Source organism: Triplophysa dalaica, chromosome 22, assembly GCF_015846415.1.
Source record: "Triplophysa dalaica isolate WHDGS20190420 chromosome 22, ASM1584641v1, whole genome shotgun sequence".
NCBI classification, from domain to species: Eukaryota; Metazoa; Chordata; class Actinopteri; order Cypriniformes; family Nemacheilidae; genus Triplophysa; species Triplophysa dalaica.
In genome coordinates, this window is record NC_079563.1 from 9,773,611 (window position 1) to 9,793,667 (window position 20,057).

Sequence of the window (20,057 nt, forward strand, 5' to 3'; positions counted from 1 at the left end):
CTAATTTCTTTGTGCGATGATGTACATCTCGTTCTTTTCCCTTCTAAACATTTTTTTGGTCTCTCTGCTTTTTCCTAAACTAAACAGACCCATCTTCAGAACCTATTCTTCTGTGTTTCTCCTGGCATTGTCTTTTGACCTTTATATTCTTCGACCTGTAATTTACTGACTACAACCACAACTTGTGTGTTCCTCAAAATTTTTATCTTGAAGCACAACGTAACCTTGAAGAACATGCCACTTGGTTTATAAATACTTTACACAGACTGTCTTACTTATTTGACATACTCCTTTATCATATCACATAGAATGGATGTATGAAAAATCCAACAGGTTGTGTCCCATCCACTTTCTTTTTTCTGGTATGTTCCCCTTATCTCTCAACCCCATAACCGTTTCTCACCATTTCCATTCTCACTAACACATCTACGACATCATGTGATAAAAAGAAGAGAGGTGATAATAAAGAATGATGAAGTATTTAGAAGCTTCCCTCTTGTTTTATTGCGCACGTAGCTTCACATCCGGTCATCCCCTATGCCTTTGACATCTTTTATCAAAGGATCTACTGAATGCTGTTCCTCATCATGGATTCGAATGATGTTGTAATTCGCTTTATGTTTATATTATCAGTTTAGCTGTAAGTAGATGAAAGTTCACAGCATGGAGACAGAATTTGTTTGAAAATGGTTCTGTCAGGGATCTGCTAAAGAGATTATAACAAGCAAGCATGGTTGGAAAATAAATAAGGATGATGTTATAGAGGACTTCGGAATTGCTTGTGGCAAAATGGAGATTTTGAGCGTTTGAATTTGTTTTTTGATATGGCACAGAAATTAAATTTTATGCATGCAAAGAATTTTCACAAACAATACATAGATTGATGTGGATTAGTTTACTTAAAGCAGATAATTGCACAGCCAAAGGGGAAGAGCATTAGCATAACCGGTGATGATTTCACAAACATAAACTCAGACTTAATATACTGAGGACCAGCACAGAAAGAGAGCATTACAATAAACCCTGCTGGAACATATGTTGTGTTTTGGATACTAGCATTCCCACCAAGCTTAACCAGCACAGACGTTCTTGGTCAACCAGTTTCCAAGGTTGTGCTGGTTGAATAGTTTTACCCTCTAATTTTAGGTATAAACCAGCTCTTTCTACCTAGACTAGCCACAACCAAGTCCTAAACCAGACTAACCAGGTCTTTCAAAATGATAAACATTATGAAATCAGTTCATTTATTTTCCAGAAGTATGTATTTATTTATTTATACTAGAGAAGGTGCAGAGAGCTGTAAACAGAAAATAAAGAATAAAACACATTAGTGACTGAGAGGAGTGCTATTGATTGTGCTATAAATCACTGGGCTGATGTGATCGTATGCTGAGTACAAGGTATAAATTGAGGTAATAGATCCTTCTTGATGAATGTATAATAGAAGCCTATGTGCTTGGAACAATTTGAGGTTTTCACATAATAGTGCAAATTCAAAAGTTTGGAAACTTGCACAGTGTACACTGGACGTGACCGGCATTGCATGGCATCCAGTGTGGACAAAATTTAACAATAAAGGTGTTGCACCCCGCCGTGTCCGGTGTAGACCGGATGTTACCTTATCTTTATTTTTATTTTTTCTGCCTTTTAGAATATAAGTGCACTCATCAAAACTAAAGTGTTGCACAACTGTAACTAGGAATTATGTTGGAAATAAAAGCATCTAAAATAAATCTAAACTATGTTCTATTTTAGCATCTTCCGAGTCGCCAGCCTTTGCCTAGAATTTGCAAACTTGGTGTTTTGGCATTTTATCATCCAGTTTCTTGAGATCTCACTCTGGAAAGATCTTTAAATATTGAAGTATTGAAGGGGTTCCCATCTACTCTGGGATTTTATTGGCTGCTTTTTCATCATTATTTGGGCCATCAATTTTTTTATATTGTTTTGATGAAAGAAGTTGATGTGTTGTAACAATTACACTTTTGTCTACAAAAGTAATTTTAAACATTTAGGGGTGTTTTCTCGGACAGGACAGGCTTAGTCCAAGACTAACTTGCACTGACATATCTTTAAAAAAATCAGTGCTATTTTGTCTCAAGATGCACGAAGTCTTTTTTTTGTGAAGTATGTTTTTAAAATGACATAAATATCCTAATTTGACAAAGGCCTAGTCCTGGTTTAAGATAATACTTGTCCAGAAAACCACCTCCTTAACAAACCTTAAGATAAAATTATTTTTACAGTTTAAGAAAAATTCCTGTCAAGCATTTGCTGGATGAAGAATCATAGTATGTGAGATGTATGCACAAAAATAGTTAGATGGTCTACTGTTTTCATTAATTAGGCATCAGATGGACACTTCTATCCCATGAGGCATCAGGAGCTATGGAATCTCTTAATTTAAAATATGAATGAATAAACAAAGCTGGGTGACTGTTTAAGAAACAAAATTAGCAAGACATTTACTCCCCACGGTTTACTTTAACTTGTTTGACAATACCTGAGTAACTTGTATGTGACAAGTGGACAAACACGGGTCACTCAACAGAGAAAACATAGAATGTAATACAGTATGTCTGTAATATATGCATACTGCACCCACACATACTGCTGTATAAAGAACATGTTTTACGTTTCATTTAAAGTATGTGCTGTCACAGTATTCTATTTTGGTTGCTGACTTGCCCAACTAGCCATCTTCTGTTCGGTCAAACTGTCAGTCTCCTGCTTAACATCTTCTTAAGCGATCCGCCTCCAACCTCAACACAATGGGCTGAGCCAGAAGTTTACATGTTGTTTGTACTGTAATTGACTCATAGCTCATCACTGTCCAATCGGATCACAATTAGACAGTGCTCAATAGAGGTCTAAACTGGGATAGGAGAAAGTATTTAAACCTGTTTAGTATCAATAACAGAAACTATACTTATGTATTAGTCAAACTGTTATGCCATCACCACCACTCTGTGTTTAAGTATACAGAACAGGTGTGTGTGCTGTGTGCGTGTGGTGTGTGTGTGTGGGTGCATGCGTGCGTGCGCAAATGAAGGCCAGACAGAGGGGTTTGGGGGGCATTTATAAGGTTGTACAGAGTTCTATGAAATATAAAGGTCTCTTAAACTACCCATGGCCATTTTCATCTGTTCTGCAGATTTCCCCCATCACCTCATGTCTCTCTACCCACAACCCAATCACTTCTCCAGAGCTGACACAGCAGCAGGCCCTGCAGGGGACTGTGTGTGTGTCTTGAGACACATGAGTCATTTTAGTTTCTTTCCTGCCCAAGCCAGAAGGTTTTTAAAGTAAAGAGTATGTTTTGGGTTTCCGTTTTTGTAAAGGAAAGCATCAATTGCCTGTTTCTTGACATCACTGACCATCACATTATCTCACCAAACGCTATTGGAATGAAACAATGTTACCGTGCTCTGCTTCCTTTAAAGGTGCTGTGTGTAGTATTGAGGAGGAAGCTTAATGTTTTTATTACATAAGAATGAGCTATTTCTATCTACATACACAGCGGGTCCCCTTGCATGGAATTCACCGTGCTGTTTTAACAGTAGCCCTAAACAGGGTTCGCAGAGCGCTTTTCGTAAATACGTTATCTCCTTATGCAAAAAAAATACGAAAACGCGACAACATCTTTCTCCTGTGAAAGCCGCCACAGTGCTTCGAAAGGGAGGGAGGTATTGAGACGTTGGTTGCAATTCGCAACCTCACCGCTAGATGCCGGTAATATTGCTTCTTTAAAGCCAATTTTTTCAAGCATGCATACCATGGTGTTTTTTTAAGTACCTTGGGATTTCATGGAAAAACCTTAATTTTAAAATACTTTAAAGTATGTTGTTTTCACAGTTATAGCATATGTATACAATTTACATCATTTTACATTGAAAGTAAATTTGTCTCTAGTTTCTTCTATTTTGCTGTAATCCTGTTTTAAATTGTTTAGATTTGTTATTATTTAATTCAATTTCTAATAACATTCTTCCGATACAAATCTATATGTGAGCTACGGTATCTACATTAATTTATAACACTATACTTTAAGCTGTCCCAATTGTTTCCATTTTTATTTCCCTTAAGGGGAATCATCCACAGTTTATCAACACAAAATTTAATCTCTCTCTCGCTCTCTTCTCTCTCTCTCTTTCTCTCTCTCTGTGTGTGTGTGTGTAGATAAGCTAGATGATGAATTGGAGATGACGATGGTATGCCACCGGCCGGAGGGTCTGGAGCAACTCGAAGCACAGACGAACTTCACCAAGCAAGAGCTGCAAGTCCTTTACAGAGGTTTCAAAAATGTACGCTTCCCTCTTAACCTGCCTTGATTTTCTCATTCATGCTTTATTGCTGACATTTACTTTCCTAAAATTTCTTCTGACACGCTCCCGAGCCGTTTCTGAAGCTGATAGTGTTTGTATAATATACCTTCATGCTTCAATATCTTCTTTTATGAATCATCGTATCTCATCTACATATACAGTCCCTGTGGTTCTGTTCGCTGAATGTCATCTATCTCTAAAACTCGTATTGCTTCTCGACGCATTATCCAACATGTCACTAATCACAACATGCTGGCCTGCAGCAACAGTCAACCAGTCATATTTCACATTACAAGCATCACACGCTCATGCTCTGCAGCACACCCACACATCAGCTCAGATTTGTTTCTCCAAAAACAAAAGCCAAAAGCCATTTCCTTTTTTGAGTACAGCCCCTACATCGTATTTTCATCCATCCTTAAAGAAACAATGGCTTGTAGAAGCAGAATATTGTCCTTGGTGTCATTATACTGTAAACCTTTCTTCATCTCATCAAAATATTTAAGCAATTTCAACTTATTTTGACAAGTTACAGCAAATCGCCACCAGCCAAAATGTATAAAATTAAGCAGTATTTTCTCTTGTTCAAAAAATGGGCAAAATGACATTTTCAGTCAAAACGTGTATTTAAATTCTCAGAGAATGAATTTATTATCAATGCATTTGAACCATATGTTTATATTTTACTAATCCCCCGAAGACCATAGATCACGAAAATATCAGTCTATACATACATTTTGATTTTAAAAGAGAAAATAATTATGGATGTGACATAAAAAGGATGCATGTTTTTGAGAAACAACATACTTTGTAGGATTTCTGTAATTTAAATGTTCAAACCAGAAGCAATAATACCCCACAAATGGGTATTCATAGAACATAAAATGGTTGCAGTATTTTAATTTTCATGTGCTCATTTATGAGAAATATGGACCGTTCTGAATGTGACATTCACCTACCAGACAATGGAAAACACCCCCTTATCTAATGTATAATGTGTATATATTATGCAGGCTGTAATCTATAATGTAATTTAACGTATCTGTGATTTAAGCATATGACACAACATTTATATTTTAGAAAAACAATTATTTATGCATTGTTTATAAAAATTACCAAAAGAAAACCTGCAGATATGTTACTGACCACTAGGGGGCACGGAGTATAAATTCAGAACCATTAGTGTGAATTCTGTGCATTTTCCAATATTAGACCGATAATATATGCTGCTTTCCTCTCCAGGAATGCCCGAGTGGAGTGGTGAATGAGGAGACATTTAAACACATTTACGCTCAATTTTTCCCTCATGGAGGTACGTTCATTTTCAAGCAAACCCCATGAAGTCCTCACATATGACACAGCTAGTTCATATCAGAGATATAATGGTTTTTTTATTTGTTTTTGTCTTATTTTTGTACAGATGCCAGCACATACGCACATTATCTCTTCAATTCATTTGACACCAGAAATGATGGATCTATAAAGTTTGAGGTATGAAAGCACAGCTTGTGTGCAGTCATGGCATAGAATACAAATATTTGTATATTCCTCGCAGAATTAAGTTCATGTTTCTCTCTCTTTCTCAGGACTTTGTGATGGGACTGTCCACACTACTACGTGGGACGGTCAGAGAGAAACTTGAGTGGACATTTCATCTCTATGACATTAACAGTGATGGGTTTATCAGCAAGGAAGTATGCGTGTGATTCATTCTGGATTGTAAATAGCAGCAAAAGCTTTACTTATTTAAATGGCATTCATTATATTCCTGACAGGAAATGACGGAGATAGTGAGGGCTATCTATGACATGATGGGCAAATACACATACCCTGCTTTAAAAGGGGATGTACCAAAGCAGCATGTGAATGCCTTCTTTGAGGTTTGCAAGTAAATTTTGGGACGGAATTGATTAAATGTCAATACAAACTAAAGGACATTTTTCTCTTCTACAGAAAATGGACAGGAATAAAGATGGAGTTGTAACATTAGAGGAATTTGTCCTCGCCTGCCAGGAGGTAAGTACAGATTTAACGTGGTATACATTTTATTTAAAATATTATATAATTAATTATTATATTCATGTATTCATAATGTATGTGTATATATACAGACACAAATATATAAATATATATATATATAAATGTATACATCCATATATGTTAACCTCTGCAATGTAATAAGATTCAGTTTTATTAAAAAGATTATACTGACTCAATGTGGTCAAACTGAAGAACTGCATGACCATGCTCACTCAAGTCTCTATTTATATCTCTCCACAGGATGAAAATATGATGAGATCCATGCAGCTCTTTGAAAATGTGATATAGGGAAGACTAAGAAAGCAAGAGAATTGTATATACAGTATATTTAGTGAACAAAGTTGAACTTGGGGCATAGTGAGATGGACAGATGCATGAGAATCTGCCTTTTATATTTCTCTCTCTCTGTTTAAGCCTTGTCACATATTTATTGTTGTTTACCAGCCAAAACTCCACCATGACTCTGTACTCCCAACAGATAATCGGAAGATTTCTTATGTTTGTGAAGGCATTGCGTGATGTCTGGCCATCAGATCTTCAACCTTCTGCCCAAAAGAACATCACATTAAACATCTCAGGCTTTTTTTCGTTTGCTGGACCCTAGAGTTCAGGACTCTGCATTTGGTCTACTGGAACTGCATTCTAGAGGCAGAAGACCTCCTTTGCTTGCTTTCTTGTTTAAAGAGCTTGCATGATAAAAACCAGCGGAAATGTTCCCTATGAGTTGCTTGAAAATAACCTTGGCCTTCCAAAATCTAAGTTGAATTTCTTAAAGTGTATATAGGCCTACTTTCCATGTTTTTTTTAATGGCATGGGGTTTGTGAGATACCTAATGAGAAGTCTTGTGTTGTCAGTGTTAACAATGTTCTTTGTAGGTTATTACCGTCTATAGTTCACCCGCTTATGTTTGTCTGTCCTAGTACCTGCCATTGTCCTACAGATCAAAGTAAATAAGATGACACTAAATCCCAAAGTATGTGTGTGCGTGGGTTTTGCTATGTTTGTGGGAGAAAGGTTTACATGACGGCTAACATGAGATGTGTGCGCGTGTGCATGGCTTTTATTTAAAGTGTGTGTGTGTTGTGTCTGTGTGTGTATGCATATGAGTGTGTGTACATGTATATGCGTGTGCGTGTGTGCGCGCGTGTGTGTGCGTGTGCGTGTGTGCGTATGTTGTGTGTCTGTGGATATAAAAACAATTTACTGTAAGAAGAAGCATAATTTCTGTATGTAAACTTGACAAGTGACAATCCAGTCCTCCAGCTATCCCCTGTAAACCAAAATCGAGTTTCTTACAAGAAAATTTAAGGTAAATTATATGAAATGAATGAGATGAGTTATATGGCAGACGGTCAAGTTCAATCATTAGAAATGTAAGACATGTACATATTTGGTGCCACATACAGAAATGATCGAGGACGCAAATACAAACTGTGAAACTATCATAAATCTTAATCAACTATAAATAAAAAATATTCGTGGAATAACTACATATCTGAGTTTGGCCTTTTATTTATTGTTTTATTTATTTATTATCACTCAGTGTCTTCTATAAGAATGTATTAAACATTTAATTAATTGCATGTCAATTATTTGTAAATCTACATTTTAAAATGCGAAAATGTGTCAAAGTTTCAGTGATACATTTGTTGCAATAGAATAATGGAGTTAGAACAGTGGGCCTACACACATTACATTGTACATTTCAATCACGCCTCCAGCTTCCAGTGACTCTTTCAATAAAGCTCATTCATTGGCTAGACCGGAAGCCCATCCCGGTAATGGGCGTGTGTTATACGCAATGTGGGTTAGTGTGCCCGTTCTTCCAGCCGAGTGCACCAGACAGTTTAGCATACTTCCAGAAGCTCGCTGATACAACATAGCAAAGATGGATCTTGAACAGATGGGTCCCCAGACCTTCCTTTATGGTATGTATATTATACATTAATTGATTTGTCAGATATCATGTGTAAGGTACGTGAACGTCTCTACGTGCTCTTTAGAGAATTTTTAAGTGGGGTAGTTACAGTCCGGTAGCCTAACGGTTTAAGTTATCCACCACATGACCAAATTACATGAGCCTTTTACAATTTAGAGTAATTTTGTTTAATTAATGTGTGCTTAATGCGCTTTAATCTCACACTTTGAAAGTAACCCGAAATAACAGTATGTGTAGCATGAACTCACACTTGAAAATCGGCCAATAAGCGTGTGAAAATGGTAGTCAGTATTTGATCGACTATAGATTTAGGTTAATAACAGTTTAAATTGTCAAATAAAGAGTGGCATTTGTTTGATGTCGGTGTTTTATTTACAGCAAAATCCACGCGTGTCTACCTACATGCGCTCTTGTAACACGTGCACTGGCCTGGTCGCTCCAAAATGGCGTCATTGTGCTACACGTGTTCGATAGGGGAACGCGTTTGCTATTGAATGAATTTAGCGCGGAATGACGTAAATTCATATTTATCGAATGCATTTTAAACGCATTGTTTTAATTGTATTTCTTCTGTTTTGTCTTTTAGTTTCGTTTTGGCTGACAAACGTATTTAGGATGAGTGGCTTAAACTAGCAATGCTCTGTTAAGCTATCCATCTTAAATTGAAAGCAGCATTAAATAACGCGGGAAGTATAGTATAGCGTAAATCCCTAACATGGGATCTTCATACATAGAGCAGTTATGTCTTCAAAGTATAATGTACAATTTATTGCAAACACTTTTTTTACCAACCACGTGTAATGTCGTGTAAAAAGTGCACGATGTGAAAAAAATTGCCTTACTGCGCACGTGCAATACAGTGTTATGCCGGCAACCAAAACCACGTGGCGGAACCTGTACAACCCCTCAGCCCACCCAACATGCAGAGAAGCACATGATGATTTATTTGCTATGAAATAAAATGTTTCACCTGTCTTTTTCACAGGTTGTGAGCTGAAGGCAGGGAAGGAGATTACCTTTAACCCGGAGGATGATGATTATGATCATCAGTTGTCTATCAGAATGGTATGTTTGATTTTCAGTTAATAATCAGTAATATGAAACATGAGTTTTTCTATTTTAACGTCCATCTGATGCATCTGCTTTCTTTCAGGCCTGTCTCGATCCCAAAACAAAAGATGAACTGAATGTTGTGGAAATTGAAGGGCAAGATGTAGAAGGTCAGAAGGTAAAAGCAGTGCTGGCCACGCTTAAACCTTCCACCCTACCTAGTGTAAGTTCAGGCAATTTTTATTCCTCTGATCCATTTTAATTTTTGAATAACCCGAGGTTGCATAATCTGAATCATGCTTTTTATATTTCAGGTGTGTTTGGGTGGTTTTGAGATCACACCACCTGTTGTGTTCCGGCTACGTGCCGGATCCGGTCCAGTCCACATTAGTGGACAGCATCTAGTCAGTGAGTAATTTTTAATACTTGAATTAATAATGAGTTCTAAAACACCTGAAAAAGGCATCCAGTAGGCTTCCCAAACATCTCAGGGGCGTGCATAAAAGAATAGTTTACCTAAAGATTAAGTTTTGGTCCTAATTTACTCGCGCCGTCCTGGGAGTAGATTGCATATTTCTGTCACATAAAACCAAAGTTATATTAAATAACATCTACAGGGGCAGTGGTAGCCTAATGGTCTTTTTCTAGCTTTGTAAATGGAATGAATTGGGACCAAGGAATTGTAAAAGTCAAAAATTGCATCCATCCATTAAAAAATTAATTTGACTTTAAAAAAGAGTATAACAATGAGTCTGTGAGAGAAGATGATTCATATTTTTATCTTATTTATCGGTTGTTGTTGTGTATGTAATGTAAACCAACCCCGGCTATGTGAATTCAAATATGGTGTAACATCAAATCTCGTAACAGACCTGGAATAACAAGTCAAACCTTGAACTGCACTTTAACTGCAAATTTCTTAATCCGATAATCTTGTTACTTTCAGTCATGGGAGGAGATCAGTCTTTCGACGAAGACGAAGATGATGATGAGGAGGTGGAAGAAGAAGAAGAAGTGAAAACGTCCAAGAAGAGGCCTGCATCCTTGGCTCAAAAACCTTCTGTAAGTTCTTGACTGATTTTAAGCCTTAAATGTGTGATTTATCAAATTCGTCTGCTTGTTTTTAAACAAACTTTCTCTTGCAGAAAAAAATGAAGGTGGATGAGGAAGAAGAGGAGGAGGATGATGATGAGTGAGTATTGCTTTTGCCATATTTGTTAGGTCAGGAGTCTATAAACCTTTTTCAGTGACCCATGATACTTAACAGCTATTATTAGAGTAACTTCAGGTAAAACAAACCTTTATCTGTGGTGTATCTAGTCATCCAATCCTAGCAAGATGTAAACTAGCACTGCGCTCATACAGCGTTTGTAAATGACATAAGCATACCACCCACTTAATAGAGCAATGGAGTGATGATTTTTAAAAATGAAGAGTTCTTGTAAATCATATTTAGGATAAATATTGTGTTATTGCTTACATGTTTCTCTTGAACATGAGCTTTACAAAAGTATGGGCTCATGTTAAATGTTTCTACACACCTGCCTGATGCATACATAATACAACAGTTTACCGCTGTCAAAATTTGGGTACGCATTTCATTTTAAATATTTTCTTGTAGGGATGATGAGGAAGACGATGAAGATGAGGAAAGTGAAGAAGAATCACCTGTAAAGGTGAGTTGAGTCTTTAAGGCCCCTTTAATCTTCCAACTTTTGAGTAAGCTGAAATATTTAATATCTACTCTGTCCAGCAAAAGAAGCCAGCAGCTAAACCACAAACCCCGGCACAGAATGGAAAGGGGCCAAAGCCCAGCACACCAGCTGCCAAACAGGTTAGCACTTCTTTTCTTACTCATATTTTCTAGCAGCGACTTGCAACATCTCGCCGCCACAGTTAACGCTGAATGCTTCAGTTTAGCTTTACATGGCTGATTTTTGGATGTGCTTTCATAGAACAAGACTCCAGTGAAAAACAACAAGGGTGACAAAGGACAGTCACCCAAAACACCACAGACTCCGCGAGTACCTCTTACCATCCAAGAGATCAAGGCTAAGATGTTGACGACCGTTGAGAAGGTTGGTTTTTCATTAAAGTTTTCTATTTTAATCAATACATTACTTATGGCAGTAATGGTTAAAATGGCCGGATAGGGTATGTTATTCTTCCCGTGTTAACTAACCATCTATAGCCAAAATGCTTCTAAAATAAGTGTCACACTACTAATGCATGGTCACTGAGAACAGAAATGCTGTTTTTAAGTTGTATTTACATAACTTTAAAGTATTGGGAAAAAATGGACATTTAACAATTATCATTGGCATGATATACATAGATGGAAAATGTTAAACATAGATATATTGGAAGCAATAGCCGTTCATATGTAATTTGTGTGAAATTGATCAATCAAAAAAATCATTGTGTCTTGCTTTTTTTTTTTCACAGGGTGGATCATTGCCTAAAGTGCAGGCAAAGTTTGAAAACTTTGTAAAGAATTGCTTCAAAGAAAATGATCAAAAGGTATGTACTTATTATCGATTTGATTTGAATGAGTCTTCATTTGTGTTCCAATATGAATGTCAAGTCTTACATTGTTTTTTTTTTCTCTCCAAGGTCATTGATGATCTTTGGAAATGGAGACAGGCTCAGAACTAAATCGCCTTTTATTTTGGTTAAATTATTGGCTGTTTTTCCTTTTTGACCTGTTATTTTACTTTTTGTTACATGTAATTTTATTTTTGTTCCCCAGCCTCTAGTGTTTTCAAATCCGTGCCATTCCTTTCATTGAGATTTTACTTCGATCATGACCTTGCCATGTCCATAGGCTGTGTCCGTAGTTGAACAGGGTCATTTACTCAGTGAGACTCATTGAACAAAAGATCTTTTACTGTAAATGGTTTTTTTGGGCTCTGACCGTCCATGGTTTCTTGAAAATGACATGGAAAGGTTTGCTTTGTGTACTGATGGTATATGAATCAGAAGTTTAACATTGTTTATGATCATCAGTAGTGGGTTCATGAATGGCTTCTGTGATTCTTAAATGAATTCCCGTATTTCAACGGTTCACTTTATTTTTTAAAACCGACTTTGACATCAATATGCTGTACCCAGAAGTATTTGGATAGGTTTTTGTAAACGGTAAATAATGTTTATGTATATTGAACATTAATGTGAATGTCTGTGCAACTACATCTTGGCAACAGATTACTGTCTTAAATTTTTTTGATTAAAATTCAAATGTGAATTCTCTTTTAATCTCTGATCTATGCATTTATAATCTTAACACAATGGAAATAAATTGCTTATAGTAAGCAAGCTTTCAAACCAACTGTAGTGCCATGATTAGGGATGTAGAAATCTCTTATTGCTGTCTTTCTGAAACCTTGTAAACATATTTTTTTCAATTTTACCATAAATAATTTTCGGCCACTCTTAATGCTTGTCACTAGGTTTTTCAAATATCCAACCAATTAAAATGCTTGTCAACATGGTAACAATCACCTAAAATGTCCATTCGTGTTTTCAATGTACATTACAACCATATGTTTGTGTGATAAGTTGGTCTTAAAATGAATTTGGTGTAGTAAAGGTTCAGGTTGATTTTAGCTTGATCTATAACTATGGGCAAGGCACCTTAACGTTATAAAGTACTAATGTTAAGTATTATCTATTTATTTGAATAGTGTTATGTCATTATCATGGAAAAACATCGTAGCTCATGCCAGACTCACTTTGCGCGCTGATGCTGTGCATTTCCTTGCATCCATCAATCCAGCAAGCATCGTTCCTCCTTGAGAACATGTTAGGCTCATTTACAATATTTCCCTCAATCTTGTTTAAATGTTTTAACACATACATAGTGGAAAGAATGAGAGTAGTCGCATTTACACCCAAATTAAATTGTAGTTCTATGCTACCATGTTTCGTTAAGTAATCAATTCTATGGACTGCGCGCAAGTAGTGCGATTGCGCGTGACAACCAGCAGAGGGCAGTAAAACATCACTGATACCTTTACAAACGACTCCAGCTGTACGAGTGATGTCATTGCCGAAGATGTGGAAAAGAGCCAGAAACGCTTCCTTTGTAAATTACCCTGAGCATCGACTACATTATCGAACATTTTTCCGATGGCTCTGACTCAACTCATCTTCTCCTCATCCTCTCAGTCAAAGAGCGCCTGGCACAGCTCGCCGCTAACCATATGTCCACAAAGAGCTGTGGCAAGACTCCACAAGTTCACCCTGCGGAGACATCGACAGCATCATAATGTAGGGAGTCTGTTAAATCACTTTATAATGGACACTCCACCATTTACCCCCACCCAGCCCTTTAAAACAGGTCAGTTTGCTCGAGTCAGCACTTTGGAAGTAGGGGGTTGGTTGCAGAGGGCATAAAGGCATTTTTATGGTCCCACAGGATCGCGCATTTATCTGCTTGAGGACATAAGTGCTTCTTTGCTGTGGCAGACATAATCGACTACAGCCAACTACCAGGGCTCGGTGTTTATTTGTCGATCAAGTTGTGTAGCATGGTCGGTAGGCCTGGGCGGACCTCTGAAAGCAAGACGTTACTCTCTCGACAAGAGTGCCGCCTGGGGATTTGGAAAACGCCTCTTCTCTTCCTGATCCAAAAACATTAGGGTAATAACAAACTAAGCGAAACACACATTTTGCGTTAATGCCAAAACAGAATGTTTATTAGTTTTTGTCTTCTATTTACATATTTATCAAATACAAAGTATGATACACAGTTTAGGATGCAACGACGCACCTGCGTCGTAAGGGCATCTTACAGACGCCTGTTGTTTTTTTCTCACTGAGTTCCATCCATCTCCGGACGCCCATCCCAGCATCGTCCTCAGCCTGACAAAGTTTGCTGTTTGGAATTGATGCTGAACAAACCTTATAGATAGCCTTGATTAAATTCAACCCTGCAAGATCTGAACGTTACATGCTGTTACTCAAATGGTTTGAATGTCGGATTATAAAACAACTAGCTGGTTAGCCCTTGCACCCTGAAAAGGCGATTATCAGTGTATTACCCAAGCTGATAATTCAAGAAAGAGAAATTTGACAGGCCATGATGTAAAAGCGTGTGTCTGTTTGTGGATTTTCATGTCTTGTCTATGTTTGTTTCTCAAATGGCCAGATTGGGGGCATGTAAGGTTGTGCAACTCCGGCGATAAATAATTTATTAGTTGTTACTTCACTTGTCTCCTGAATTCTACAGCTGAGTGGTGGAGAATCTAAACAAGGGTGTGGGAGGAAAAACGGATGTTGGAGAACTTTGAATCTGTAATGCGGCTGTCGGTCGGTATGCTAGTGAAGAGCTGGAGGGTCAGTGGACATGGACTGTTCCGCTGAATAATTGCCACCGACCCCGATGGGAAAAATCCTTTGTACATACACACACACACACACACACACACACACACACACATATCTCTGTGAATACGTCCAGCCTTGCTCCTAGGATGCAGAACCATCTTATTTATATGAGCCTGTCTGCTGTTGGTTGGCCAAAGTAAGTTCCTCACAGTTTTGTGGAATGAAAGGTCTTTCAGCTGGATGGTGGTAAGGTCAACTAGCATCCTGGCCCATCAAAAAAATTTGATTCTTTTCTAATTCTGGTATTCATACAAGTGCGGTCACTCCGCCAAGCTTGCTGCTCTCCTCGCTGGCCCAAGGCTGTAGGTTTTGCAGGGCGAACAGCGAGGAGTTGTGGATGCAGAGCGGGTCAGATGGAACCGAGTCGGACAAGGACTTATGAAAGGCATCGTGCTGGAGCTGGATCATCAGCCGATTGGCCTGCTGACGTTCTGCCTCCCTCTCCTCTGCCGTCTGGCGTCTGGCATGAGAAATGGAGAAAAACAGAGTCAAACAAGAGATGAAGAATAACGTGGACAATGAAGAGAAGTAGGTTGACTTAAGTCACTTGACTTGTATCATCTATTCTGATTCCAGTTAAACACATCTGGTTTTATTTACACCAAGCAGCACTTTGGGTTATCTTAAACCTTCAAACTGTTCTGAATTGCAAACATAAACAGTGTCATTCACCTGAGTTAGCGAGACAATTCAAATGGTAACATCTAAATAAACAGATTCAATGAAGTCAAAATATTATTTAACATGACAATCTATACTTATGAAAAGGCATAGAACAGCTCTTGAATGTTAGATTTTTCACATTCTTTAGAAGGTCAACAAATCGGTATCAAGTAACACTTAATTTTTACACTATGAATAAAACCGATATTGAAGTTTGATAGGGATAGGAATATGAGTAGGATTCCTGTGATATATACAAGTTTAATGCAAATTGTGAATTGTTTTTTTTAAATAATAACAAATAAAGATTCCACTTTATTAGACTATATATCACCCCTTCCTTTTCTTTAAAGAATTTCAAAAAGCTTGTTTATTTTTAGTTTTACCTTAATTCAAAAAAATTTTTTGAATTCCAATAAAGCTCTTCTAAAAATGATGAGTCTTAGTACTAATTTGGTTTAGTATGTTTAAAACCACCAACAGAACTACAATAATTTGCTTTTATTTTCAAGAAACAACTAATTAAAATGTTTTCGTTGAATGCATTATTAGTGTCTTTGGATAAAATACTCATTAAGAGCCTATATAAAATGTAAGCACAATTTTTTGTAATAGTGTTAAAATGGACCTGAATCACAGCCTTTTCAACACATGTATTAGTTTAAGTAAATAGGTTAATGAACATTAAAACCTCTATCCTTAGTTGCTTTTCGTTAAATTACCAATTTTTACCAAGATCTTATTCTAACGTGTGGGCTGTTAAATGGCCGATTTCTGTGCCTTTATCATTTATGTTTGGTTATGTGTTTCATTTTTTTATTTTATCTGAGCAAAAATATCGGTTTAATCAGAACATAATTTCAAGATTATGTATACTAATCTCTCTTTTTCTTTCTCACCTCCACTTGGTCCTGCGATTCTGAAACCAGGTTTTGACTTGGGCGTCTGTCATCTTCAGTGTTTTGGCCAGGGCGGCTCGTTCAGCACTGGCCAGATATTTTTGTCTGTGGAAGCGTTTCTCCAACTCACAGATTTGCACTCGGGAGAAGGACGTGCGGGGCTTCTTCCTCTTCGGTGGTGTGCGGTTCTGGTACGGGTGGCCGATGCGGCGAGCCACAGTGAATGGAGTCAGAGCTGCTGTAGTGTGCAAGAGAAAGCCAAGGTGAGATATGGGAGGTCATGAAGAGTCTGTCCCACAGCCTATTGTCCTTTTTCAATCCAACTGTACAAGACTTATAGAAAAGGACAAACAGTATCTGAAAGATTTAAGGTCTACTTTAATATTGCTAACTTAAGAATGTAGTATATTTCCCTGAAAATGCTAATTTAATTATTGTAATGTTCATTTAAATATTATTTAAATACAGAGTGCCCCAACCCACAAAACAGTTGTAACCTGCTCATATTGGAGGAAAAGGAAAATGGATTTGAATAATATTTTAGGTTGGAAAATGCTCTCTTAGACTTTTATTTATTTTCTTAAGACTGTTAATATGTAAAGAGTTTTTTGTGTGATTATGATACAGCTTCTGCTTTAAGGTTTGTGAAAAGTGTGGGAATTTATAAGGCAGCCAAAGGAAAACTGTTGGGCATCTAAATTACTCCATTCCTTCTTGCACCTTTAAGAAATTTTAATTAGTTTTAGGTAATTTAGGTTATTGATGGAAACATACTAAAAGAAACATTATAAATAGACAGATTGCTTTTGCTCTCAGTGTTTATTGAGAGGCCTGTTACTCAGGTTACACACATCTTACCATCTGCACACAAAACATATTAATGTTGCATTAAATACAAACAGCAGCTGTTCTTCTAATGATTCTACAGTTTTATCATATAATTCAGTATATTGCTAATTTATTTATTACCTAAAACACAGAGATGCCTTTAGGTGGCAATAAATAAAGCTTCTGAAATATTGATATGTCTTTCTAATGACAGAGCATTCTGCATTTTCCCCAGAAGAAAGAAAGAAAGCTCAATGTGACAGTTTACATTCATATGCAAAAACATGGCTAAATAATGCATTAAACTTCAAACTTACATTTTTCGATTTACAGGTGTTCAGTAAAAATATATATTGACACAGACATAAATATAAGTGTACAATATTGAAGTCTTTTTTAATTCTAATAAATATGCGTTAACATTTGGCACATTTCATTAGTCTAAAATAGCCTGTATGTAAGGGGAATCGAACATTAAAATGTATATTTAAAAATTCCTCTGATCGAACAAGCTGTGAACAGAAGCTCAGAGAGCTGTTGGCTCTCGGTCGCCCTTTTTATCTCTTTTCCATAACAGGATTGTAAGATGTACAGGTGCTTCACGCTTTTACTCTGCCTTCACGGTCAATTCTAAAATGAGTTATTGAGCATCATCCATTCAAGCAATCTGCCGACTTGTATGGAAATGTAAGATCAAGTTTCCCAGACAGACGGTCTAATATTTATGGGATCGAAACCTCCATCAATTAATTCTTATGATGTCGTTGACGTGCAAACAAGCAACTGCACCACAGTTAAAACTAACTGCACCACAATTTTCGAGTTTTAATTATACGTGCACTGAAAACACTTGTGCTGTTGTAGACGCAGCATTGTTATCGCGGTAATAAAAAAGATATTATTATTGCGGTAAAAAAAATTGTGTTCATGTATATGAAAAAATATGCGAATATTTCAAACTTATTGCGCGATGTATATACTACGTTTTAAATATTATTTTGCGTAATAAGATTAGGCCGTTAATGTTATTAATTGAAAAGACCTATTGATCTTCAATGTTTAACAATAATGAAAATAATGATAGGACCTATGGTTTTTAATGTTATGTTTTATAAATTATGTAGGCCTAGTTATTGTAAGGCGTTTTATATGTATTTAGTTTCTTTCCAAAAATAAACAAAGGAGGGAAAAAACAGATATTTGTTGTAAAAAAAGACATTTGAAGGTTTTTATTTGATGCATACTTCGTTTATCTGAACACGTCTCCAAACCGACCTTTCATTTAATTTTAATTGCTAAAGTTTGAAATGGTTTTATTATTTCTGTCATGTTTTTATCCAAATGGTGACATTTCGCGCGTTTTGCTCATTAAAGTTACCATTACCCGAAGAGTTGTTGTTTTAAGGAAATAAATCTAAAAGGAACGAGTTTTTATTTACCTGCAAATCTGTCTTTCGCGAATCGCTGACTGCTCTCTATCCAGGGAAAACTGAGGCTCCCAAGTCCGGGTACCGCGCTAGCCATGGGTGGAGGTACGGCCGCGGCCATGGGCCTGTGAGCCGGCACCCTAATCACTCCTCCGGGTGTAAGGGTCAAGTTCACTCCATATGGACTGGACTCCTCATACGGAGTAGCGATTCCGTGAAACGTGCCGGTTAGTGTTGTGTAAGGCGTTGCGCTCGCTCCCGTTGGACTCCCTAGATGGTAACTGCCTCCGCTCGTGCTGCTGCTGTTGTCCGAACTATTCCGCGTAGAGTTCTGTTGTGAGTCTTGGTCGGTACCGCTAAGAATCTGATCAATGCCGAAGCTGATGGGTTCATGTTGGGCAGGTTGTGATGTTTGACTGGTGCCGCTTGGGCTGGAGCTTGAGGCTCGGTCCATCCTCAATGCCCGAACCTTTCCAGCGCCTTTGAGTTTATTCCACAGACAATTTAAGACTGTTAAAAAATTGCAGAATGGAAATACAATGCTACGTTTATGGATATGGGAATCCCCAGTAATATCTACCTTGGAAATCTATTACTCCTGGAGGTAGCAGTCTTTACTTGAGATGGCTTGGACGCATTCGTCTGTGGGTGAAAAGTTTTGGCACGAGGACTTGGCAGATTTCTGGCACTTGCGGCTCTCTCTCTCTCTTTCTCTCTCATACACACACACACCACTGGATCGCTGCGCGGAGCTCGTGGAGCTCTTCTCGTCTTTGATTGGACAGTGCAGAATCTTTCTCTCCTCATTGGCTTTCATGTTGTTACAATCCACGAAACATAACGCGCATTGTGACATCATTCTTTAAAAATGCAGATCGTTTAATCCCCAATTTCTCTATTGGTCTGATGGTCAAGCGTCTCTTTATTAGCGAAATTATGACATACGCGTTTCTTCATTAGCTAACAATATATTTTCTGAACTGAATTTTTAACAGTGCTTATATGAAAAAAATAATGTCAATGGAGTATTATTTAAACGGCTGTAAAATGTCAAAGACGAATAAAATAAAAAAAGTATTTGCCATTTACGAGTCTCGTTTGAAAAAAAAAGCAAACATTTTCAGCCATCTTTTATAGATGAGCAAATCGAAAGAGATGTTAAAACTTGGGGTACATTCGTTATAATGATAAAAAAAATCGTAAATAATAATTAAGTTAAAAGTATTATAGAGAAATAATTACTTTTTCTATATACCCTTCTTAGACTATTAATAATTTTATATAGCCTCCAGTAACAGAAAGATTGTTTTTGACCTTAAAGCTGCCCTCAGCCTTTCTTTCTAATATGTCAATCAACTTAAACCCGTTCTCGTTTTTATTGGATGAAAAGAGAACAAATTAAATATCCTATTTATTTGGTCCACTGGAGTCTTGGTATAAATATAGATTTTCATCGAAATTAACGTTTTTCTTCTGAGAAAATAATATTAGAAATTC

At 37.1% G+C, this 20,057-nt stretch overlaps 3 protein-coding genes across 5 annotated transcripts in view; 2 read left to right on the plus strand and 1 right to left on the minus strand.

Annotated features, from left to right (window-relative positions):
* The window catches only part of kcnip1b (Kv channel interacting protein 1 b), a 29,001-nt gene extending 21,143 nt beyond the window's left edge, over window positions 1–7,858 (plus strand). For both annotated transcript variants that reach the window (XM_056737363.1, XM_056737364.1), the window contains exons 2-8: window positions 4,180–4,304; window positions 5,568–5,637; window positions 5,746–5,816; window positions 5,912–6,019; window positions 6,101–6,205; window positions 6,279–6,341; window positions 6,606–7,858. In XM_056737363.1, coding sequence (XP_056593341.1) covers window positions 4,180–4,304; window positions 5,568–5,637; window positions 5,746–5,816; window positions 5,912–6,019; window positions 6,101–6,205; window positions 6,279–6,341; window positions 6,606–6,653 — 590 coding nt within the window. In that variant the 3' untranslated portion in view covers window positions 6,654–7,858. The remainder of the gene's footprint in view (window positions 1–4,179; window positions 4,305–5,567; window positions 5,638–5,745; window positions 5,817–5,911; window positions 6,020–6,100; window positions 6,206–6,278; window positions 6,342–6,605) is intronic.
* A 299-nt stretch (window positions 7,859–8,157) lies between these two features.
* npm1a (nucleophosmin 1a) lies at window positions 8,158–12,604 on the plus strand. Its single transcript, XM_056736466.1, has 11 exons — window positions 8,158–8,294; window positions 9,291–9,370; window positions 9,459–9,578; window positions 9,670–9,763; window positions 10,302–10,417; window positions 10,501–10,547; window positions 10,977–11,031; window positions 11,109–11,189; window positions 11,311–11,433; window positions 11,801–11,875; window positions 11,969–12,604. Exons 1-11 carry the CDS (start codon window positions 8,255–8,257, stop codon window positions 12,008–12,010), a joined length of 873 nt encoding a protein of 290 aa, XP_056592444.1. The 5' UTR covers window positions 8,158–8,254; the 3' UTR covers window positions 12,011–12,604.
* A 1,404-nt stretch (window positions 12,605–14,008) lies between these two features.
* On the minus strand, window positions 14,009–19,236 carry tlx3b (T cell leukemia homeobox 3b). Of its 2 annotated transcripts, XM_056736867.1 has the most exons (4): window positions 19,141–19,236; window positions 18,573–19,040; window positions 16,306–16,543; window positions 14,009–15,203 (listed from the first exon to the last, which is right to left on the minus strand). In XM_056736867.1, the coding sequence occupies exons 2-4, from the start codon at window positions 19,012–19,014 to the stop codon at window positions 14,990–14,992; spliced, it is 894 nt and encodes a 297-aa protein (XP_056592845.1). In that variant the 5' UTR covers window positions 19,015–19,040; window positions 19,141–19,236; the 3' UTR covers window positions 14,009–14,989. The 2 variants fall into 2 exon arrangements, with proteins under 2 accessions (XP_056592845.1, XP_056592844.1); XM_056736866.1 differs by having other exon boundaries at window positions 18,573–19,222.
* Between the last annotated feature and the right edge of the window lie 821 nt (window positions 19,237–20,057).